This window comes from Bos mutus, chromosome 29, assembly GCF_027580195.1.
Source record: "Bos mutus isolate GX-2022 chromosome 29, NWIPB_WYAK_1.1, whole genome shotgun sequence".
NCBI lineage: Eukaryota > Metazoa > Chordata > Mammalia > Artiodactyla > Bovidae > Bos > Bos mutus.
Window position 1 is genome coordinate 4,736,596 of NC_091645.1, and position 25,579 is coordinate 4,762,174.

The following is a 25,579-nucleotide window of genomic DNA, read 5'->3' on the forward strand; positions in this document are numbered from 1 at the left end:
GTCGGACACGACTGAGCGACTGAACTGAACTGAACTCCGTTATTGAAACCGCTCCCGATGCCTACACCTTCTCCACGCTTCCGAGATCGGAACAGTGGAGACGGGGGGATTGTACACCATCCAGCTCAGTTATTAAAGAAGAACGTTCCGGGAAGAGGAGTCAGAAAGGCTGCACGACCCTCCGCTCGTTCTCAGAACGATCAGGAGCCAACGTCCCAGCCGCGCGTAGATGCCTCACCCCAGTCCGAAGAGGAAGGAGGTTGCTGGGCGGCGGCGGCGGCGGGGAGCGGGGCGGTCTCCGTGCTGCGCGGAGGACACGCGACCCGCAGAGCCGAGGGAGGCGGGGCGCGCCCGGAGGCCCAGCTTCCGGCCTGCGAGGCCTGTCCCGCGAGTCCCCGCGCCGCGCCTGCAGCCCCGCCGCGCCGCGGAGCCCCACCTGCGAGGCCTCCGCCCGCTTCCCCCGCCGCTTCCCGTCGCGCCTGCAGCCCCGCCGCACCGCGGAGCCCCACCTGCTGGACCCCCACCCCGCCCTTCGGCCCGCCCAGCCGCCGCACCGCCCTCTTCCCCTGCCGCTCCGCGGAGCCCAACCTGCGGGCCCCCCGCCTCTTCCTTGGCCTCTTCCCGTCACCGCTGCGCCTGCGCGGCCGGAACCTTCGCGAAGGTTCCCGAGGCGGAGCTGGCCGTTCCCGGAAGCCGGCAGCTTGCGCGCCCGCAAGCCCGGGTCGCGCGCTGGGAGTTGCAGAGGCAGTGAGTGGCGGTTCCGGCGTCCGGGAAGGAGAATGGCCCTGCTGTGCTACAACCGGGGCTGCGGCCAGCGCTTTGACCCCGAGACCAACTCTGACGGTGAGAGAGGCGCCGCCGCCCCCTCCCCTCCACCTCCTCCCGGGGACGCCCGGGGCCTCGCAGGCTGACCCCGCCGGGCCGCCGCATCTTCCCGGGGACGCCCAGGGCCTCGCAGGCTGACCCCGCCGGGCAACCGCATCCCTTCCAGGGGACGCCCGGGGCCTCCCAGGCTGACCCCGCCGGGCCGCGTCCCGGACTGCTCCCGGGTGCGGGGCCGCTCTGCGGGACCCGGCGACGGCGTCCGCACCCGGCGCCCGCCCTCGGCACAGCGCCCGGCGCACATGCTCCCCGGCCGTCCGCTCTCCCTCTGGGCCGGGTTAAGAGCATCGTTGTCCCCGCCCGCGCCTCTCGGAGCGGTGAGGAGTTAGCCAGGTGCCCTGGGCTCGCCGTGCGGTGGATGCGCGCTCGCGCGCGCGCGCGCGTGTGTGTCAGAGACAGACATGGACCGCAGGGTTGGGCAGCGGGCAGGTTATCCTGGCATTCACTTGACTCACTGTTTTAACCATACTTTAAAAAAAAACAAAACTGTTCTTGGTTCAGATTCTTTTGAATGGTTACGCTGTTCGGTTTTGATACATCTGTTCCAGTGGGAGATACCATTCGTCATCCGTTACTTTGTAGCCGTCCGTGTTCCTTGGGTATTTTTGCATGGCCTTCCCGTCTTAGTACTGCGCCGTCTGCAGGACACTGTGCTTAAATGTCCTCTGTAGCAGAGGTCCCAGACCTCCAGGACCTAATGACTGGTGATCTGAGGCGGAGCTGATGTAGTCCTCGTAGAAATAAAGTGCACAATAAATGTAACGCTTCAATCATCCTGAAACCATCCCCCATCCCACCGCACCGCCACCGGGTGGAAAAATTGTCTCCCGAGCCCAGGTGCCCAAGAGGTGCAGCTATCCAGCACCCAGGTGTGGGATTAAGGATGTAAACTTGAGAGTTACTGACTAGGTGAATGATAGAAACTGATCAGTGGATTTGAATTTTGGTAGGTGAATGGAGTAAAGGACTGACTTGATTCCTTGAAAACTGAGGAGTTAACAACACTTTCTCAAATTCCACTAGCATTTATTGTATGTTTTCTGTATGCCAGACATTGGTCGGTTACTTAATATATATTACGTTATCTCATTTAATCTTTACAACAACCCTGTGAAGTGTTTACCCAGTTAATAAAAGAAGTACAACAAGTTAGCAACAAGTTTCCTCATTGTGTAGGGAATTAAAATCAAACTTTAAAAACTCTTTTTCACCTCTGATATACCTGAATGGTTATCTTGCTGCACAGGTAAATTGGGGACATAATTTAAAATGGTAAGCTCTTTGGTAGGCTTCTGAGGAAAATATAACTTTAATTACTTTTACAGTATTAATGTGAAGTTTTTCAGGGAGAAAATTACGAGACTTCAGTGGAAAAAACTCAAGGAACAAAGGTTTTAAAGCCCTTTGCTGTTGGTAGCCTATGTAAAAAGTAAATTGCTTTAGTGGCTATACCTATTCTGCTTTAATGTTAAAGAGGAAAGTGTTATGCTTTGTTGAATGGGATAATATGTATGTTTATAGGGTGTAAAGTACCAGCCTAATTTTAAGGGGAAATATAGCCAATTTTTTGGAAGTCAGCTCTGTGTGTGTGTGAAATGGTTCAGTGCCTAGGAAAGAGATAAGGGAAGCCAGCGGAGTAGACAGTCTCAAGGATTGAGCATCCACAGCACTGAATTAAGTAGGGAACACTTTTAAGGTTGCTGAAAGGTTATTAGCCTAACAAAATTAGTTGTTCAGTCATGTCTGACTCTTTGCGACCCTGTGGACTGTAGCCTGCCAGGCTCCTCTGTCCATGGAATTCTCCAGGAAAGAATACTGGAGGGGGTTGCCATTGCCCTCTCCAGGGGATCTTTCTGACCCAGGATTTTCAAACCCAGGTCTCCTGAATTGCAGGTGGATTCTTTACTGTCTGAGCCACCAGGGAAGCCCAGGGTTATTGTAGGGACTTACAATACTACAGGTAGGTGGGTTGATGGAAAATGGAGATACAAAAGCTAAAGGAGTGTTTTAGTGTGGTGATCTGCATGTGTTAAAACAGCTTTTGAAGAAGCATTTCTTCACTAACAATATTGTATTCAGTCCACACATTTGAGGAAACAAACAGCTACCAAGAGGCAGAGCCAAAATTTGAGCCTCGGTTAGACTCAGTGTTAAAAGCCCTGGTTCTTACCACTGCTGTTGGTAGCTTTTTACCCATAAAATATTACCTTGAGCTTAAGTGTCAAACTTGATTTTTTTTTTTTAAGGACTAGAGAGAAAGATGTCCATCTGCATGTTATTTAGCAGTGATTTTCAAGGACTGTTTATACAAGTTGTATGGTTAAGACCTGACTCACTCTTGCTGTTCTGCTGCCAGAATGTCCATTATTATATATGCCTGTGTCAGACATTATGCACTGTGTGCCTCGGACTGTATGTAAATTTGATATGAAATATGCTCTCTGTTCTCTACTTTGATTCTCCTCTCAAATTCCTGTTCCTCTACACTTTCATTTCTACTTTGAATCTCCTTTTCCAGCCCTCAATTCCACTACTACCCTTAATTAGTAGATCTTCTGAATCTGGGCTTAGGTACTGTACTGTGAACCTGACACTTTCTCGCTTTATTAGCTAGTATGGTCTCTATGTAGTACCTGGTTACTAACCAAAGAAACCATACTGACTTAATACGGGGATAGGGAGATTTTTCTCTCAGCACCAGAAATGTATCATCGGAGAAGGCAATGGCACCCCACTCCAGTACTCTTGCCTGGAAAATCCCATGGACGGAGGAGCCTGGTGGGCTGCAGTCCATGGGGTCGCCAAGAGTCAGACACGACTGAGCGACTTCACTTTCACTTTTCACTTTTCACTTTCATGCATTGGAGAAGGAAATGGCAACCCACTCCAGTGTTCTTGCCTGGAGAACCCCAGGGACGGGGGAGCATGGTGGGCTGCCATCTATGGGGTCACAGAGAGTCAGACACGACTGAAGTGACTTAGCAGCAGCAGCAAGGTGATTCCAGGAATCAGAGGTTGTAGTCAGTTGAGTGCTAAACAGACACGAAAGTTTGAACAAAGTATCCTTGTAAGAAAATTGCACAAGTGTGGAGCTGGCTTTTTTCTGAGCTCATGGTTCTATCTAACTAGGGAATAAATGTGTCTGTTATCGTTTTTTAAACGTAATACTCCATATTGCAGACTATAATTCCATTTTCGTTAGAGAGTTAAGTAAAAATCGATGGTGTAGTGGGGGGGGGTAGGGAAATAATAGACTAACAATCAGTGACAAACCTGAAAACTTTGTAAAATTTAAGCCTTTTTTTGATAAGGTTTATATCTAGGAATTGACACCTACTTAAGAAAATTAAAATTAGCAATTAGATATTATTGATATATTAGTTTTTAAAAAATTGAACCTATTCTTCAAAAATGTCTTTTTACGGCATCTCTTGGGCAACTTTTATGGATCAATACACACAAAAACGTTTAAATTTGATAATATTTTTGTAAAAACAAAATTGAAATACAATACTAAAGTTTGGGTACTAAACAAATTTTACTGTAAAGATTAGAATACAAAATATAATTTGTTATACTTGAACTATGTGTATTTTTATTTATAGCTGTCATACTCAAATTAGAATTTTAACCTTTACTATTTTAATACAATGTTATATTAAGCATTGTGTGTCATGCATCAAACTGGAGCATTAGTGAAGTATTACCTGCATATGGAAAAAGGATTATATGTTAACACTGAAGGAAAATGGGTTTTCTTCATTGTGAAGTGTTTTCTTTTTTCTTTGCTTTTGACCAGATGCTTGCACATACCACCCAGGCGTTCCAGTCTTTCATGATGCATTAAAGGTAGGAGCTTGATACATTTTTGTCATAACATTTATGTAGTAAATTCAGAGGTATAATACTAGATCTTTTTTTTTCCTCCTCAGCTTATGCTTTCTTACCGACCATTTTGGAGTGCTTTAAGCAAGTGTTCCACTAGAGTCAAAGGAGACAGTAGACGGCAATCTGAAGGGTTTTTCCAGTTAGAAAATTATTATTTTTATTCCAGCTCTAATTTTCTACGTCCCTCATTTCTTCACCTGACTCTGAGGGGAAATGAAAGCAACTGTACGCATTCTTAGTCTTTCAACATTTCGGGCAGCTGTTGGCTCATAAGAGCAGCTCTGAATGTTAGGGAGGACTGTTACAAACACTTGGCAGTGCGACTCCGGACAGACGCCTAAGTTTAGATAATACAGTGCAGAAGAGAGGTGCCGCCAGTGTTTCTTGGTGTTCTGAAGAATTAGAGACATGACAGAATATTGTTCGATGTGTTGGGTGTATTGGTCTTTTAAAATTTATGATAATGAGGTACATTTTCCATTGTGTATCTCAAAAGAAAATGTTGCAACATGGCTGCTATGGTTTTAGGTTTTCTTAGGAACATAAGCAGTACATCATGTTTGTATTTATCAATGTCCTTTGAATTTCTAATTTTACATTTCATGGAGTAATTAGACCTTGGTGTTTAGCTGTTAGCCAAGTGTAAAAAACAATGATATACAAGCAAATAACAAGCGTATATTAATCTGGTTACCTCTAAGTGAGAGAAACAGAACAAACGTTCGATACCACAAATTGTGATCTGACTCCTTGCATCTTTGTGTTTTCTGATGATGTTTTTCCTCATATCTTCTAACCATGGGCACACTTCACTTCTCAGTTTGGGCTTCCTTTTTCCCTCTCATTCAGTTTATTTTGTCCTTACTGCACTTCTACAATGTACTTTTCATTTATGTGTGTCATTGGCAACTACAGATGAGTTCTGAAGTGACCCCTTATTCCAAAAATAACCTGCCTTTGCTGCTGCTAGTAATGATACCACTAACATTCTAGTCATTCACTCCATTGCTCCTCTGTTTATATCCAACTGTTAATTGTTCTGATTAAACTTGATGATTTTACTTGGAAGTATTTTTCTTTCTCTGTTCTAATTAGGTTCTGTTTATTATTGTTTTTATAACATTTCTTGAAGACCTAGACTTTCCAATACTACTGAATTTCACAGCCCAGTAGATTTTAAGCAAAATATCTCATCAGTAGATTGTGTACTCTTGTCAGTTTTCTGTTTAGCCAAGTAAAAAATTAAACATTGCATGAGCAAAAGAAAAAAACATTTTACTATTCAAGTTGTACATGCATGTTCCATCATGTCCAACTCTTTGCAACCCCATGGACTGTAGCCCACCAAGCTCCTCTGTCCATGGAATTTTCCAGACAAGAATACTGGAGTGGGTTGCCATTTCCTTTTCCAAATTATTCTTATTAGAAGAGGCACATTCAGGGAAAAGAACAGTTCTTAAGAAAAGACAGTTTGCAGCCCTATACTCGCAAACTTAAATTTTAATTTCCTTTTCACATTTGACTGAGGAACATCTCGGGTGGGCATTGGGAACAACTAGTCTATGTCGTGTGTATATCCCAGTATTCCCAGAATACTTAATTCTTCATATAGAATTAAGATAATAAAACTTTCTACATACAAAATAGCTTTACTGGTGACAATATTATCTATACTAACTAAACCTTTAATTTTGTACTCGTTATTTTTCATCTCAGTTCAGAGTAAAAGAAAATTTCAGAATAAAGGAAAATATGAATTATAGAATATTTGGCACTTCTTTTTAAAAAAGCTTTTAAGTGTGTATTATGAAAAAGACACTACCAAATTCTTCATGTATATATTGAGAGAAACAGTGAGGCCCAGGTGGGTATCTGCAAAGCTGGCCCTTAGTCTGGATTTGAGACATCCCAAGCTTTGGGACTACTGCATTTTTATTTCCTTTTTCTTGTACTGTATTGGAATTATAGGTGACAACTTAAAGCAGTGTTTTGGTTAGGTACTTGATACTTTGTTTAGGAATCTCATAGTGCTTTACAGTTTCTATATTTGTATGCTTCTAACTGAAAAGCTCATGTCACCTTGAAAGATCTAACAGTGCTTAAGCTGCTACATTAAGTAGTGTTTTTCTGAAAATACAATGCTTATTGTTGAGAAACAACTATGCTGAGTATCTCTTAATTTACTGGATTTTAATCTAAGTCACTTTTTAAAGTAAAGCACTTCGCTTGCACCCTAGATTCCTTAAAATATCTAATTTTATAAATTATAAAATGTTTTTGTTCTAAAAGTCAAGTACTATTCTAAATCAGAAGCAATTTCTGTTTCCATATTTTAAGGTGCTTCCTTTTATGATGGATCACAGCCGCATTGGTTAATTCATTTTTTTTAGTCAAAGACTAAACATTTAAATTGATTAATTATTTACAGCACTTTAATACTATAAATTTATATATATACGGGTCACTTTGCGACTCAAGGAGGTAAGTGCAAGTGGTATTTCAGTGAGTTGCGGTTCTTTTACAAAGAGTTTTCACTTTGTTTTCTTCTTTTGGCTCTTACGTTTCCTAGGGTTGGTCTTGCTGTAAGAGAAGAACAACTGATTTTTCTGACTTTTTAAGTATCGTAGTAAGTATTAATGTGTTTTTCTCTTAGATTATCCCCCAAAACGTACATATTACGGGAATCTCCAGATTTGAGGAGTCTGATTTTGGACAGCTTTTCTCTAGTCCTTGTTAACTTACAGATAGTCCCTTTCTTTTAAAATGGAGGTCACCTCCCTTCTGTGGCACTTAAAGTAGGGAATTTATCTGTTTTAGAGATTAGAGTTTCAAGATGTTAATTAACTACTTGTCAATTTATGTTTTTGATGTTAATAGTCCTTTTTTTGTTTTCATTTCTAGTGTACTTATATACATCTAAATTACACTCTAGAATTTTTTTCCTACAGCTTATTTTTTCTTTAGCTTTTTATTTTTTATTTGAAGTATAGCTGATTTATAGTGTTCTTTTAGTTTAAGATATACAGCATAGTGATTCGCTTACACATATGTGTACCTCTTCTTATTCAGATTCTTTGCCATTACAGGTTATTATAAGATATTAAATATAGTTCCCTGTGCTATGCAGTAGTTCCTTGTTATTTGATGTTAGCAGTCTTAAATAGAACTCCATGAGGAGGCAACAATTTAAATCATATTCAGTTAGGAACAATAAATTATTGTTATCTCACATACCATGAAGTTGCACTATTATTCTGTGTACCCTTAAGAAAGAAGACCAAAGTTGCTAATTAAATGACATACCTTTGACCTTATGATTTCAGGGACGTTAAAATGTATGTCAATGGTATATAGAAAAGGGAGCTAGCATTTATTGACTCTATTGTATTTTTTATTTAATCCTCTCAAAAATTGTCTCAATTTTACTGATGAGGAAACAAGTTTAAAAAAATTAACTTGTTCAAGATCATATAGCTAGGAGCAGGAGAACTGAGACTCAGATTGAGGCCCTTTTGTATAAATAATTTGTAGAATTCTCTGTGAGATCTCCAGAGTTTGTAGCATAGTTTATGCTATTCCTTTAATAGAATAATTAAAGGAGATTATTTGTTAGGTCTAATTTAGAGGCCTCTTTTTAATGCATTATTCTACATGTAGGAACTCATTTACAAATATATTTAGTTTGAAGTTCTGTTTTTAGTTTTTTAAAATAAGTCAGTGTGTTAAAAGTGGAGAAAACATGGACTTGAATTTATGAATTAAGAATTGAAAATTAATATTTGTTACAGCATGTGAAATAGATAATAGGATAATTCTCAGTGAATGAATACCTTTCACCAACAGGGCTGTACGAAAGGAAGGCATAACAGTGAGAAGCCACCTGAGCCAGTCAAACCTGAAGTCAAGACTACTGAGAAGAAAGAATTATCTGAGTTGAAACCCAAATTTCAGGAGCACATCATTCAGGCCCCTAAACCAGTAGAAGCAATAAAAAGGCCAAGGTACACTTTATATAGCTATATACTCATGTTACACTTAATAACAGCATTTGTTCCTGGTATTACCTTTTACAATTTTGCATCATATCATTTGTAGCCTTTGTGTAGTTCACCAACTTTTGAACCATTTGGTTTTTCTCTCAGTTCAGTTGCTCAGTCGTGTCCAACTCTTTGCGACCCCATGGACTGTAGCACGCCAGGCTTCCTTGTCCATCACCAACTCCCAGGGCTTATTCACACTCTTGTCCATCGAGTCGGTGATGCCATCCAACCATCTCTCATCCTCTGTTGTCCCCTTCTCCTCCTGCCTCCAGTCTTTCTCAGCATCAGGGTCTTTTCAAATGAGTCAGTTCTTCACATCAGGTGGCCAAAGTATTCTGAGTTTCAGCTTTAGCATCAGTCCTTTCCATGAACACCCAGGACTGATCTCCTTTAGGATGAACTGGTTGGATCTCCTTTCAGTCCAAGGGACTCTCAAGAGTCTTCTCCAACACCACAGTTCAAAAGCATCAATTCTTCGGCGCTCAGCTTTCTTTACAGTCCAACTCTCACATCCACACATGACTACTGGAAAAACCATAGCTTTGACTAGAAGTAAGGACTCTATTTCTTAATATGCTGTCTAGGTTTGTCATAGCTTTTCTCCTGAGGAGCAAGCGTCTTTTAATTTCATGGCTGCAGTCACCATCGGCAGTGATTTTGGAGCCCAAAAAAATAAAGTCTGTCACTATTTTCATTGTTTCCCCATCTATTTGCCATAAAGTGATGGGACTGGATGCCATGATCTTAGTTTTCTGAATGTTGAGCTTTAAGCCAACTTTTTCACTCTCCTCTTTCACTTTCATCAAGAGGTTCTTTAGTTCTTCGCTTTCTTCCATAAGGGTGGTGTCATTTGTATATCTGAGGTTATTGATATTTCTCCCAGCAATCTTGATTCCAGCTTGTGCTTCATCCAGTCTGGCATTTCTCATGATGTACTCTGCTTATAAATTCGTTTTCTCATAGATAATACCTTTTCACTTCTATTTCCTTGAGGGCATACATACAGTAAAACTCCAGGGCAGGTTTGTTCACTGTATATGCAGTTATGCTCAGGGTGAGGGAGCCACACGTCTTTCTTGTGCTTTGGCATATATCATTTTCACTGTGGCATAGTGGAATTCTCTAAGGGAATCAATCGTCCGTGTCAGTTTGAATTGAAAAAGAACTTGGTTGCTTTCCTTTCCATTCTACCACTGTTTGTTGAATATTTTTTAAGACATTCTTCACAGAAAAACATTTCCTTTCCTTTCAAAAATTCTAGTGAATTTTAAAGCAGCTCATTTTATCATTACCGAGTATATAAATTTCCCTTGTATTGGGTCAGATTCTATATATTTGTCCATATTTTGCCACTTAGAATAAGCCTAGTCATTCATCTTTTACCCCCAGTTGTCTGAAAACTGTTAGTCTCATTACTGATCAATTTTTAATCTATTTGATTTACATGGCATATCTATTAAAATACTTTAAAAATACATTTTGCTCATTTTGCAGTAGAATTGCGCAGATTCTTCATACTTGCTTACCCACTATACTCTGTTGTATAATCCCACATATGCTGGGATTGTTGGATATCACTGTTATACCAGGTCTTCTTCACATAGCCCTTGAGTACTTAGTTGTTTTAGAATCAAAATACAGGACTTAAAAAAAAAAGATGGTTTTTGGCCTCAAACATGACCTTTGTTGATATTCATACTATGGATTAATGATTTCCCCAATTTTTCTTAATTAATCTTAAATAAATAAGTTTATAGCATCTTGACTAATATCCAACAAAGAAAAAACCCTCAGGGACTTTTTGATGTTTATTTTGTTTATTTAACCAAACTACTTAGAATGATTTTATTGTATATCCACCTTATTCATAATCATGAGAAATTTTATCACGTCTTACTGATTGATTTGCCAGTTGTGGGGGAGGGAAGTCATAAAAAGACAAGAATTTTGACATGGATCATTATTAAATATTATAGTTGAGTCTACTGTAATTGACAGTATGAGGTAATATTTTTTAAAATAATAACTTCACTTTAATAACTTCACCTAAGAGAAAGAGAAATTAAGTATTTTATCCTAAATTCATTGGATGGTACTATAGAGATTATGAGGATACAAGTTTTTATGTACTTTGTTAGTGCCTCCTATGCAGTAGGTTTTTCATTAAGGATGTAGAATGAATAACCTAGGATTTTTTAGCTTTATTGTTGCATTTATTAGTATTCTTAACACTTATTGAATGTCTTAAATTCTACATACAGCACTTTACAAAATGTTAGGGGACACTGTTGGTACTGTTTTTTAACCCTGCTACAACTGCCTTGTGATGTAACTGCATGAACAGGTGCGTGTAGTAGTGTCCACGTGACATGAACTGTCTCCACCAGGAGGGATATGGATTCACTTCGTGCATAATATTGCCTTAGTACATAATTATTCACGTATGTACTGTTGTAATGATAAAATGAGCTGCTTTAAAATAAAATTCTTCTTTATTAGAATTTTTGAAAGGAAAGGAAATGTTTTTCTGTGAAGAATGTCTTAAAAAATATTCAACAAACAGTGGTAGAATAGAAAGGAAAGCCTCCGAGTTCTTTTTCAACTCAAACTGACTCCCTGACAAGGACGATTCCCTTAGAGAATTCCACTATGCCACAGTGAAAACGATACATGCCAAGGCACAAGAAAGACATGTGGCTCCCTCACCCTGAGCATAACTGCATATACAGTGGACACACCTGCCCTGGAGTTGTGCTGTGTGCACGCCCTGCTGAGTGAATCACTTAGTGCATAATTGTTCACTTGGTCCGTACTTGGATGCTCGGGGTTTTCCTTGGGCAGTTCCTTCACAGTCCCCTCCGTGGAGTTGCTCATCTTGGCAAATTTGGATTCTTAGTCTTTTCTTCCTTCCCATTAGCACAATTTGTGTTGAAAGTAGCATGGTTATTTGATATTTAGTATCAACATTTTTCTGCTAAAACTTAGAAACGTAGCTATATTATAGCAGTTATTGTAAAATACTTTTTTAATTAGAAAGACTTGATTCACAAAGCTTTTGACTTATCATAAGTAGACTCTTAAGTATATTTATTTTTAATAAAAGAAATGTTTTTGTACCTCAATAATGGTAATAAAGTTTCCAAAATCTCTAGCCCGGATGAACCAATGACAAATTTGGAATTAAAGATATCTGCCTCCCTAAAACAAGCACTTGATAAACTTAAACTGTCATCGGGGAATGAAGAAAATAAGAAAGGTAAGATTTTGCTTTTTATATTTTTCTGTTCAGTTAGCCAGTTATCTAAAAGAAGCAGAAGCAGTATAGTTTATAGCATATAGATATAAAAAAGTAGTACTTTGTAGTAAAGAACTTTTTTGTTCACTGAATGTGTGTTAAACCACAGAATGAATTTGTGATTAATTTCATTTTGTTTTTATTAAAAAGGAGAACCTGTTAATTTTTTTTATTCTGTTACTCATTACTTTTTAACAGTGAATTAAGCTTTTTTGTAAATGTTTCATTATGCATGATATAAAATATATTCAGCATTCTCTGACCCATACCTGTTATCTGGGGAAAAAGAATCATGATTTCTCTTTTACATAAGGTAAATATACTGGATATAGGGTGCATTATAGAATAGAAGTGCATCATGTCCTGTGCCATTTTGGGAATATAGGCAAGATTTAATCACAATAGTTGGCTTCTGATTCATTTTTATGTGTGTTACATGAAAGGTCACACAGAAAACTGTTAAGTAAAATCATGTAAAATAGCAGTTTTTTTGTATTTAGATTATTTTTTTTTAAATACTCATTTTAAGAAAAGGGTACTTTTTAAGAAAGCACTATAGTAAAAATGTTCTATTTTAATGTTTCTATTTTGTTTTTCTTTCTTTTAGAAGAAGACAGTGATGAAATTAAGATTGGAACCTCATGTAAAAATGGAGGGTGTTCAAAGGTATATATTATAAAATTTGTGTTACGTCTGGAAGTAAACTTTTTATTTTGAGAAAAGAGTAATTTACTGACTCAGTTAGATACAAACATTTACGTGCCTGTTATGTGTTGGGCACTATTCCATGGAGCAGGACTATGAGCATGCGCCTGTCCCTGAGGAGTACGTCTGATAGATCACAGGAATAAACAGGTCTAGTTCTGTCAGCATTTACTGAGCACTTCTTGTGTGCCGGAGATGGTTTTAGGGACTGGAAATGTGGTATTAAATAAACCAAAAATCCCTGTTCTTGGGGAGCTGATATTCTGATTTTGGGGAGCACAACAAATAAGTTCTTAACTGCTGTGAATTTAGGTAGACTTGAATAAAGCTGACAAGGAGATACAGAGTAAAACTATTTATGGGCACTTACCAGGGAAGTCCTTTTTGATATGGTGACACTAAGTCAGAAATCTGAATGATGTAGCAGATGAGTTGTGTAAACTTTGGAGTAGATGTGGGAGTAGTATGTTTAGAGGCTTTAGAGCTTGGCTACTCAAGAAATTATAAGAAAAGTCAGTGGAGGATTGATCAAGGGTATGAAACAGGGTATGAAAGGCAGGCAAGATTATGGAGGTCCTTGTACGTCGCAGTGAGGAGTTCGGGCTTTAGTAAGTATAATATAAAGCCGTAGTCTGTTTAAGGAGGGACTTTAAAAGGATATCTTTGGCTGATGAATGGTAAATTTAGTGGTGCAGGAGTGGAATCAAGGGAAGGAAAACCAGCTAGGGTGCTATTTTGAAAAACCAGGCATTGGCATGTGTTTTAGAGAAGTAGTTACATGTAGGATGTCATCAGACATCTCATTGAGGCTTCTTTCTGCCCACTCTGTGTAATAGTACACCCTCACCACCATTTCCATACTGTCCTTATTTCCCCACAGCACTTACACCTTATTCCATATTACTTATTTTACAGATTTCGCCTCCCTTCTTCACTCATATAAGATTCGAAAGGAAAACATTTTCTCTTTTCTATGTCTTGAGTACTAGAACAGTGCCAGCACATGACAAGCACGTTAGAATGAATGACACCTGGAAGTATTAGCAGGACCTGCTGATAAACCAGAAATGAAGCATCTCAGTGCACCATTAACTGAGGAGGAGACATTGGAGTTAGGGTTGGGAGCAGGTTTGCAGTCTTCTTTCATGCTGAGTTTGGGATCACCTTGTTCCTTTAGAGATGGAAATACGAATGCATTCCCATGTATTTAAGGTAGATGTAGTAGATAGAGAATGATTAATTCTTTGGGTGCGGGAGGTGCAGTGGAGGTGGTGGGGTCTGTAGGCATGTCAGAGTGAAGGTATCCCAGATGAATTTTGAGAAATGAATGACAGTTCTATAAATGGAAAAGGATATTCCAAGCAGAGAGAGCAGTCATGTACAAAAATCAAAAATGTCAATGATAATGATACAGAATTTGCTGATGTAAAGTTGAGATCAAAAGAAAAGTCGGGCTAGATCCTGAAAGGCTTGCTGCTCACAGCTTAGGCCTTCCTTTAGGTCACGGTGGCCATTGAAGTAATGTTTCTAAAGTTTTTTCACTGAAATACAACATTGAATATATATAAATACAAGTTTATTAGTCAGAGTGCATATGTTTCCTCTCATCCATTATTTCCTTTCCCAAAGGTAACTACTTTTTTCTCTTAACATAGATTAGTTTTACCCACTTCTAAAATTTACTGTAAATAAAATCATAGAACAGGTACTTAAGTCTGTCTTCCTTGCTTAACTGTTTGTGGTTATCTTGGTTTCATGTAGCTGTAATTTATTCCTTTTCATTGCTTTAAAGCATACCATTGTTTGAGTGTGCCAATCAGTTTATCCTTTCTACTGTCCTGTGAAGTTTATTGATTCATGTTATTATGGACATACTTGTGCATGACTTTGGGATACGTTTACACATTTCTTTTAGGTAGATAACTAGAAATAGTGTTGCTTCTTCAGTGTGTGAGTGTGTGTGTGTGTGTGTGTATGTATGTGTGTGTGTCTGCAGCTTTAGCAGGTCCTCCCACCTAATTTTACAAAGTGGTTGTGTTTATACTCTTAGCAGTGATATATGAGGCTGGGTCTATTTGTTCTACAGCTTGGTAACACTTCTGTAATATCAGTCTTTTATATTCAGCCACTCTGGTGAATGTGGAATGTTCCCATTGTGATTTTAATTTGCACTTTGCTGATGATGATGTTGACTGCGCTCTTGTATGCCTGTTGGCCATTTGGATGTCCTCCTTTGTGACACTGTCCAAAATCTGTATCTGTTTTTCTATTAAGTTGACTTTTTCTTAATGATTTTAAGGATTCTTCATCTGTTTTAGCTGCAAGTCCTTTGTCAGAGAGACTATACTTTTTCACCGTCTTAATAATGGCTTCTAATAAACAGTCTCTTTAAATTTAATGAAACTCAGTTTGTTCATCTTTTCCTTCATGATGGGCTTTCTCTATCCTCTTTAGGAAGTCTGTTTCTTTTTGGGCTTAGAGGCACATTTAAATGTGCAGACCACTGGCACTGATTATTGTATATGGTTTGAGGTAGTGGTATTTAAAGGGCTTTAAACAAGAGAGTGGTGCATGTTTAAGTAGATGGTAGAGTCCAGAAACTGAAGGCAGAGAAATTCATCAGAATCTTTTAGCAGAGTTTCATTGCCGAGAATCTGCTAGTGATCTTGAGGCAGTTTAGCAAATTAAACTGGTAAGATTTTTTTTAAAATTCAGGTTGACAGGATTTTGTGATAGACTACATGAGGGTAGAAGGTAAAGAGAACCTGAAGAGGACTTGAAGAGTTTTTACTTTGAGAGATTCAGTAGATACGGTGCCATCAGATAAGGTGGGGAAGAAGAGTAGGAGGTCTGGGGAACAGTAGTGATAGAAGTTCAGAATCTTAATGCGCTGGGTTTTGGGTGCCCATGGAGTATCTTCAGGAGATACACACCCCGTAATCTGAATTTACAAAAAGTAAATGTACAGAATTTTATTTTCTGTAACTGTAGGATGGTTGCTGTAAATACCAAAGTAGACAGAAAATATACTACTGGCTGCATCTATGTTTTATTAACATAACTTTTTGTGAATTCATCTGTAGAGCCTTCATCTACAGCAGCAATGGGGCCCGGATCTTCCAGACAAACCCTGGATATATATATAGGTCTGCAGCTCATTTTACCCTTTGTAGGGATAAGAAGTCATCACCCTGGACTTCCAGAATTGCTTATTCGATTTTCCATTTCAATTCATAATGCTCACAGAGTTTACTGTGTGAGCACATAATCATGCTATAACTATGTTTCTGATGAGAACACTAATTTCTTGGTTTTAGTATTGGCCTGTAAATTTCTAGAACATACCTGAATATGTTTGGAATATGTTGGGATGTGTCCTCATACCCAAAAGTCTAAAAAACATCTGATACATCCTGTTGCCTACTTTAATATTTACCTTTTTCACAGGGAACTGAAATTTAAGCATATCTAAACAGGAATCTTTTTTCATTCCTTATTGGAATGGCCTGAGGTGAATTTATGAATGTTCTAGGTAATTGTTACCTCTTGGGCATTTTCATAGTTCATAGAGGTCACCAGTACTTACAAATACATGTGGAATGTAACATTGAGATATGAAACTAATTTTTTCCCTCTTTTTTTTCTCTTGTAGACATACCAGGGTCCACAGAGTCTAGAAGAAGTCTGTGTATATCATTCTGGAGTACCTATTTTCCACGAAGGGTAACTTAAACCAGACTAATGAAAACTTTATGGTAGATGTTAGAAATGTTAATATGCCTTTAAACATTATTTGCCATGCGACAATATTAGGTATTTTACTTATATTGTCATTTAAACTTTAAAATAACGTAGAAATGTGAGTTTGCCTTCTTTTTACAGGTGGGAAAACTGATACAAGGTTACGGTTGAAGTGACCACTGTGATTCAAACCTCATGTGTTTTAATATTCCTTTATATTACAATAGGATACTTTTTTTCTTTAAGCTGAATAGGTGTTTTGTTGAAGAGCTGCCCTGCCCATTGGTAGGACATTTGGAATTTGGGGCCCTGGGACACTAAGACCCCAACATTGTGGCATCTTGAGAAAACCAATACTTTTCCACAGCCCTCAGCTGAGCACCTCTCTCATTATGTTACACTGTAGTTTATAGAAACACAGTACTGTGAAAATCTTCCACTCTGTTTCCGTATGTTCAGGACACAAACCCAAAGTTTTACTGTAATTTTTGTCTTCCAGTGTTAGATCTTTCTTGAGTAAATAGTGTTAGATTTTTCTCAAGTTAATTTTTTACTTACTTTGGGATTGCCTATCACAGGTTATGTAAACATTCGTTTTTAGATTTTTTGCATGTTCTCACTTTCCTGGTTTATTCAAATATGAAGGTCTTCAATCTTTGATCAACCATTTCATAGTAGCTTCATGAGGAAACTGAGATGCAAACTGTCAGTGAAAAGCTGATTTTGGATTTTGTGATGGTTTTAAGCATCTTCACTCAGGAATGCCAGAATTGCTATACTAAATGGCATTCTGGTTATTGGTCTTCTGGTAGTGTTAACTGTTTAGCAGCTTCAGTCACTCAGTCATGTCTGACTCTTTGCAACCCCATCAATTGCAGCATGCCAGGCCTCCCTGTCCATCACCAACTCCTGGAGTTCACTCAGACTCACGTCCATCGAGTCTGTGATGCCATCCTTTAGCAACTTAGACACTTGTAAAATACTAAAGTTACATGCTTACTTTTTTAAGTTACTTATTACTATAACACTTCCAAATTTAATTGACTGTCAGATTTTATTTCTAAAATTTTTCTATGATAATTTAAAGGATGAAATACTGGAGCTGTTGTAGAAGAAAAACTTCTGATTTTAATACATTCTTAGCCCAAGAGGGCTGTACAACAGGGAAACACATGTGGACTAAAAAGGATGCTGTAAGTAATGTTTAAAAAATAGCCTATTGGAGTGTATTTATCTGAGTCATTTTGAAGACATTTGAGATTACTCTGTCTTTAGATTCAAGAAAAAAAAAAAGTTCCTCAGTTTGATGAACCTAACTAAAATCTAAAATTAATCTGAGTCAAGCTCTTAACGCACTGCTCTTTGATCAGAATAACCATTGTGTATATTGATTACAAATATGTAGATTGTTTTGAAATAGTAAGCTAGTCTAAATGGAAGCATATTTTTCTGTAATTGCATACTTTGTTTTGACTTTTTCTGTTTAAAAATCACTTTTCTGGTCATTTGAGTTACCATTGAGACCTCTGATGCTCTTTTGGCCCCTTACTGTCATTCAGCCATTTATACATGACAGACACTCCATCTAGTGGCCAGACGGTAGGATTGTAGACTTGTTTCTTTGGAATTGTTTATGTTTTTGTGTTTTTTTAATTTATTTATTTTAATTGGAGGCTAATTGCTTTACAGTATTGTGGTGGTTTTTGCCATACATTGACATGAATCAGCCTCTGCTTGCTACCAGAAAACTTAGCAAAAGAAAAGCGAAAGCATCAGTTTCTACTTACCTAACAGCATTTTAAAAGACTTGTAGCTATGCAAATAATCTCGGAAAATCCCATTAAACTGTAAGAAGGCAAGCAACTCATTGCTAAATACATATTTGTTAGTTATTATTAACGTGTCTTTTAATACATTAAATTAGTTTTATGTGCTGTATTGGCACTAAAAACTCCAAGACAATGATGTTTTCAGTGTGTGTATCTTTATGTTAGATTACTTTAGGAATTCAGTGTATATTAGCATATATTATTATGTCTGCTTTTTAATAACACTTGGGTTAGATATTGTAAATGTTATCTGTTAAGTTATAATGATTTGTCTACCACAAAACTTCTGTGAGTGTTTTATTAGTAAAAAGTGAAATCTCCCTGTATTTTCTCCAAGGTACGAAAATTTGAAAGTTTTGCTTTGAAAAAATAAAATGTTGTTTTGTGTGCTTAAGTTTTCATAGTATAAGTCTTGATGAAAAACACCTTTTTATTATTTTTTAATGCATATAGTTATCAACTATTGAGTGACTAAGCCAGGTGTTTAAGGGCAAAAAAATTTAAGTGGTGTAAGTAATTTAAATTCAGTTGGCGTAATTATACAAAAATATAAATATTGCTTTTTCAAATAATAGTGTCTCACAATCTCATGCATTAAATTACCCTCAGTTATAAGACACATCACACTTCATCTTTCAAGTAGTTATTGTTACAGCAGTGTATCATTCATAGGTAATAATTTATTTCCATAATAGTAATCAAAAGATTATTTCCACAAATTCTTACCTTTTATTCATGTTATTGTAAGAGGAAAATATTCAATAAGAACAGCAGACACTTAAAACTAGTCAATTATTTTTCCTCAAATTTCAGTGTGTAGAAAATAACTGGAAAGTTATTATGCATGAGATTAAGATGTTGTCTGGTTTATATTGTTGAGCAAATATCTCTACTTCAGTCTCAAAAGTATGGTCTTAAGTCATAAAGCTAGTATTTTGTTTTATTGGTTAAACTTCTTGATAGGGGCTTTAGAATTTGTTTATGCTTAAAAATATTAAGGGCTCAATTTTATGTGGTGTTTTTCTCAATTTTAATGGGTCAGATTACTCTTTTTAAGAGGTTAAGACACTTTGTAAATTCAAAGTTTCTCTTATATTGCAGGGGAAAAAGGTTGTTCCGTGTAGACATGACTGGCATCAGACTGGGGGTGAAGTCACCATTTCAGTATATGCGAAAAATTCACTTCCAGAGCTCAGCCAAGTGGTAGCAAATAGCACATTGGTGAGTACACTAGGCAGCTCTGTCCTGTGCGTTGTCCCATCGAAAGTGTGTGTGTCTTCTCTGTGTCAGGTTGCGGCTGCAGCGTGCAGGGCCCTCCATGATGCTGTGCGGGCACTTGGTAGCGCGGGCCCTCTCCAGCTGCGGCGTGTGTGTGAGCTCCCCAGCCAGGGCGCGACCCTTCATGCCTGCACTGGGGGCGGACTCTTCCAGTGGTGCCCCCGGAACACCGGGGAGACCACTACACATTATTCTCACTGTACTATAAAATGTTGATCTTGCTTGAGCTGTTTTAAGATTTTTAAAAGTTTCTCCAGTTCAAAAAAATAATTTGAAATTACTTTCCTAGAAACTACTTTAAGTGAACGTTCTCAGCGAGATATTTCTGAAGCATCCTGAAAGTACTGTAGTGGCTTAGAAGATTTATAGATAATAATGCTACTTAGTTCTCAATATGAAATTCCATGTTAATATTTTTTTCACTGTTAACGGTTTTCTCAAAGTATAATATTGGCAGTTCCTTAAAATAACTTAAATGATTTTTATCCGTGTCTTCTTATTTTTATAATCACTGTTTTAATATCATAAATCCTTACTTTGGTTTTGATCCATTAATCTACTTTTTTTTTTTCCAGTTAAATGTACACATTGTATTTGAAGGAGAGAAGGAATTTCATCAAAATGTGAAATTATGGGGTGTAAGTATTATAAATCCAGCAGAATTTTTTCTTAGTATTTAAAATGCCATTTTATAATAAAAGACAGTACTTTAGGTAAGCATTGATGCAGAGTAGATAAATAACTTAGCATTATTTCTTACCCAGGAGTTTACATCTAAGGCTAGAGATGACCTTAGAAGCTTGGAGTTTTGACTGTTAGCAGTAGGCATAGACATGAAATCTTGTGTATCATTTGAACTTATTGCCTCTAAAATTAGTAAAGCCATCCAGAATACTGGCATTTTCTTTAATATGTTACAGGTGATTGATGTAAAGCGAAGCTACGTAACTATGACTGCAACAAAGATTGAGATCACCATGAGAAAAGCTGAACCTATGCAGTGGGCAAGCCTTGAACTGCCTGCAGCCAAAACCGAGGAAAAACAAAAGGAAGAGACCACGGAATGAGTTGGGAAGGGAAGGAAATGTTACTGGCTGTTTCAGAATTCTTGCTATGTGGTCAAGTGGTGGCTTGCCGCTGTACTCTTGTTTTCTTGTTGTTGTTGAATCTGGCATTTCAGGGTCTGCAGTAGGTTAAAGCCAAAGTTGGTTTATCTTTTTGTGCCTCCCATATCGCTTTTGAGTTACCTAAATTAATTCTTCATTTCTCTTCACTAATAGAACTGTAGTTGTGTCCTATACTTGAAGAAGCTAGAAAATGGCTCATAACAGTTATAATATTTCTTAGCATAATATTACATTAATCAGAAATGTAAAGAAACATTTGTTTTTACATCTCTTTCTTTTATCCTATAATTAATCACTAAAACAAGATGGAATGTCAAATTTTTAATTAGCTTTTTCATGAATCTGTGTTCCTATGATACTTGAAAATCTTTAAGGAAGAGATGAAGCTCTGCATTGCTTTTCCACTCAACAATAACATTTTGTAGGGGGATTAACTCATGGTAGTGTCATACTTAAGTAGTAGCAAGGAAATACAAACATTGATTAACAAATCAGAATTCATTTACAACTAATTGGATTAAAAATTACATCAGTACCTGTATACTTGCCAAGCACTGTGATCTAAGAATATAGGAAACATAAATAATTAAAAGGTATCAATTTGATTAAAATTCACCATTTTATAAGACTAAACAGTAGTGTTAACATCTCTTTCCTAATTATTCATAAGGTCTTTGTATGGTGTTATGACTGAATTGTACCTAACTTACAGTTTGTGCCTGCCCTCTTAGAATCTTTTATAAGTTATAAAGATAAATTATATATATTATCTGGCCTCCCTGGTGGAAAACTGTCTGTAAAATTGCAGGCTAAAAGACTTTTGGAAATACATAAGGGTATCAGAAAAGTAAATACTTAAACTTTGCTTTATGACAGCTATTACATGTGAAATAAACAAAATAGCTTATTCTTTTGAAAGTTTTTTTTTTTTTTTTTTTTAAAGTTTTCACAAACAGCTTGACAATTCTAGGTGATACAGTGTTGATTATATATTGTATTGATTAAACATAGGTATCACAGAATTAGATAGTTCATGCTAATTGAACCCATTAAAGGATAATTAGTTTTTGAGGCAGTGCAGAGTTCACAAAGGAAACTGAAATTAAGACATGTTATGAAGGCAGAAACTACGGCAAAACTTAATACATGTGAGTATATATTATGTTTATGTAGATTAAAATAATTATTTCTTAAGCTTCTTGAGTGTTTTTCTTTCTTGGTATTAATGGACTTGAAAAGTTTGCGGAAGTACAGTTTTAGTTAATAGTATTTCTCAAGTCTATTACCCTTAACAAATAAATAACTATTAGATGTAGTTAGTGTAATTATTAAATGGTTTAGCTGTGTTACGTATAAAGACAGAAAAATTGGCAGCCAGCTTTTATGACACTAAAATACCATGGCAAGAAATTTTTGCACTGGAGATTGGACCCAAACGAAATGCATATTTCTAGTACTTGGGGTTGTATTTAAATTTTTTTAACTTTTCATAATTCTGGAACCTGAGTTCATTTAGAGACATGAAATCTAGAATAAGGATTGATAATTGATTTGATTTGAGATAAGGTTACTAGGCCCTTTACTGATCATTCCTTCTTGAGGTTTTTCCCCCTAAGCAATACGTGATATGTACCCTTGAACTATTATTTAAAGCAAGAATATTATTCATGTAAGAGTTAGTTACAAACCACTCACCTTTATATATAATGTATTATCTATACATTATATACTCACAATTTATGTATTTAGTCTGATTATACTAGGGACCATTCTATTTCCTTTGTTATTCCTATGAACCTCTGAATTTGTTGCATAAATAAAAATCTAAATATAAACAATTATCTTAGACTCATACATACAGTTAAAATTAAGTAGAATGAGTTTTAATTATCAATCTGGGTCAAAATTCTGGGTAACTTTATTCAGTTGTTGCTCTAGAAAAGCTTCATCTATCTTAGTGTATTCATAGTAATTACTATAGCAAAATAAAGCTAGGTTTATTGTACACTTGATAACTAATCTGATGGGTAAGTCAACATTTTAGGGAGATTTAAAATAGCATTTTTCTTGCTTGGCATGTTCACTAATATAAAGAAAAGTGCTGAGAATTTGAACTTTTATTTTTAACCTCTTATTTTCATATAAGTTTAGATTTACAGAAGTTGCAAAAAAGTACAGTTTTTTTTTATGTCCTGTATTAATCTTCCCCAACTGCTAAAATCTTACATATCATTAGAACATTTACAAAACTAAGAATTAGCCTTGGTACAATACCATCAACTAACGTTGAACATTAGTTTTGATTATTTGTTTTTAGTAGAACACGATTTTCCGAGTAGCTCTTGAGACCTAGTATTTTGATAGTAATTAAAACCAGCAATTTATGAGCCATTAAAATATAAATTGAAATCAACCTATCATAGACAAACATTGTAACCAAATATTAGCAGAGTACTGCAGTGATCTATTTTATTAAAATTTATATTTTATGCCAGAGATTTTAATTCTTACTAAGTAAAACTTGTTTGGTTTTCTTTAGACAGTTCTTTAGCGATCTAAGGGTGAACAGACCCTTAAAGAGCTTTTGCCAGTATCTTAAGATGACCGGGTTATTGCTCTACCGTCCCTTGCTTTGGGGAAAAAAAATCATTACCCAGATTGAAAATTTATGTTATACATACACCTGTAATAAATAAATTAACAGAAAATCTTGAAAGTGAAAATTCCCTGGTGGTCCAGTGGTTTAGGCTCTGTGTTTCTACTGCAGGGGACGGGTTTGGAGTAAAGAAAAAAAGTTGGAGTAAAGAAAAAAAGATTAAAAGCTCACTTTATGAGGTCCGTAACCTTTCTTTTTCTTTGTAATGGCCAGGTACTTTTTATTATCAGAAAGTTAAGGAATTTTCTGGTTTGTTTCATTCAAATTATTTTGACCTGGTATTCACTTTTGATACTTATTTTCATTCTTTTGCTTATGTTATAATTCTTTAGCCTCAGTTCTATAATGCAAACTAAGTCCTACCTTGTTTCTAACTAAGTTTCCAAGTTTCATTTCTTTTGTTTTTTGGGTAGCTGGGAAGTTGGTGTTTTACTTGATTGCTTCCTTTCTGCCCAAATCTTTTACAAGTTAAACTCCTCTGGAGTTGTTGCGTGGCTTGGTTTTTTTTTTTTTAAGTACAGATGCATGGTGCTTTATACTTTATACCTTTGACATTATCTCTAAAATACTAGACTTGCAAAGGTTGCTTTTTTTTTTTTTTTTTTGCATAGTTTGATTTTACTTCTTGAAGTTTTTGTATAGCTCTTAGTGTGAAGAATTCCATAAAAAAGTTACTTTTAAAGGGTATGGTTTTATTAAATGCCAGTTAATGCCTTTTCTTATTTTTCCAATTTAGTAGGCCACCTTTAATGTATACTTAAGTGAAAACTTCCAGCCTTAAACATTTTTATGTTGCTTAAAAATTATGTGGCAAAATAATTTTATTTGCTAATCCTTTTTGACTCAGCAGATAACAGTGTCCAGATGATTGTGTTGTTAAATTATGCTTTTAAGACTGCTAAGAAAGATTAAGCCTGGGAGAGGGAATTATCATTCTGTCAAAATGCTTAATACTCCCTGAACCTGTAATACTTTCTGTTCCAAAAATGAGATTAGATGAGTGTATTAATGTTTTTTTAAAAATATTGTCATCCTTCATGTTGCTTATTTCAGTTTAGAGTTCCATATTTATTAATTATTTATTTGTGTGATTGATTTGTTAATGGTTGTATCCTCTTATAGACCACATATAGCCTTGACTGTGTCTAGGCCAACCATCATACTCCTGTTTTCTAGTGTAGTACTTGGCATGTTGGCTGGCTCTTACAAACATCAAGGCATGCAGCGCTTGTTACGGGCCAGTCTAAGGACTTATGAATATGGACTTAATCCTCATGATACCCTGTGAGGTATATTTTCTTGTTACAGGCAAGGAAACTGATTTATGGCACAAGTTTAATAACTTGCCCGATGGCAAAACTAGTGAGTTGTGGAATAGAGATTTGAAACTCAGGCACCTGGCTTTGTGTTCTGTGCTCCTGACTGTTTTATGCTGCTTGTGTCTGTCAGTTGAATTAATGGGTTCCATGAAACATTGGCGTATACTGCATGGAAAACTAGTACCATTGTGTTTAGTTACCAGGAAAAATCTTACTTTTTCATATGTTTTGTTAGAAAATAAATTTATAAAATAAAGTATGTAGTCCTTTTGTCTGTATGGTTTTGGTTCTAATAATAGCTGGGTTAAAAACGTATCATTTATGATTTAACAACTCTTAAGGATTCTAGTTTCTTTAAACAGCTTCCAAAGAAATTTCAGAGTCCTCCTCAGTTCAAAAAAGTTGCCATTGTCATTTTGATTGTCATGTATTTTGCATATAGCTTGTAGACAGGAATTTATACCTGTGTGTTGGATAAAATATGTTTTGAAACCATATTAAACTTACCTTAGTTTTCTCCATTAGTATGAGAATTGGTTGAAACAGTTTAGGTCTGGAGCATAACATGTGCACAAAAAGATAAGACTGTAGATATAGGGATAAATAGCAAAAGAATTGCTGGCTTTTGAATCTGAATTGTTGGCTTTGATCTTGTAGTCCAGGTTATTGGTCATCAAAATACCACTTCTAGGCCAGCAGTGTCGGCATCTGGGAATCTGTTACAAATGGAAATTCTTGGTCCCCAACATGTCAGACCTACTAAATCAGAGCCTCTGGGAGTGGTGTCCAAAAGTTTGTGGAAGAATTTCCATTTTATTC

At 36.9% G+C, this 25,579-nt stretch overlaps 1 protein-coding gene across 1 annotated transcript; it reads left to right on the plus strand.

Annotated features, from left to right (window-relative positions):
- Positions 1-227: 227 nt before the first annotated feature.
- Positions 228-21,979, plus strand: CHORDC1 (cysteine and histidine rich domain containing 1). Its single transcript, XM_070365227.1, has 11 exons — positions 228-843; positions 4,682-4,731; positions 7,340-7,396; positions 8,614-8,771; positions 11,963-12,066; positions 12,713-12,771; positions 16,463-16,533; positions 17,639-17,744; positions 19,482-19,601; positions 20,234-20,296; positions 20,579-21,979. Exons 1-11 carry the CDS (start codon positions 780-782, stop codon positions 20,723-20,725), a joined length of 999 nt encoding a protein of 332 aa, XP_070221328.1. The 5' UTR covers positions 228-779; the 3' UTR covers positions 20,726-21,979.
- The last annotated feature ends 3,600 nt before the right edge of the window (positions 21,980-25,579 follow it).

Excerpts from the sequence above, each read along its gene's own strand:
- CHORDC1 (XM_070365227.1), top strand. The coding sequence starts at position 780 with ATGGCCCTGCTGTGCTACAACCGGGGCTGCGGCCAGCGCTTTGACCCC. Across the intron at positions 16,534-17,638 it reads GTACCTATTTTCCACGAAGG|GATGAAATACTGGAGCTGTT; the intron begins GTAACTTAAACC and ends GATAATTTAAAG. Across the intron at positions 19,602-20,233 it reads TGGTAGCAAATAGCACATTG|TTAAATGTACACATTGTATT; the intron begins GTGAGTACACTA and ends TTTTTTTTCCAG.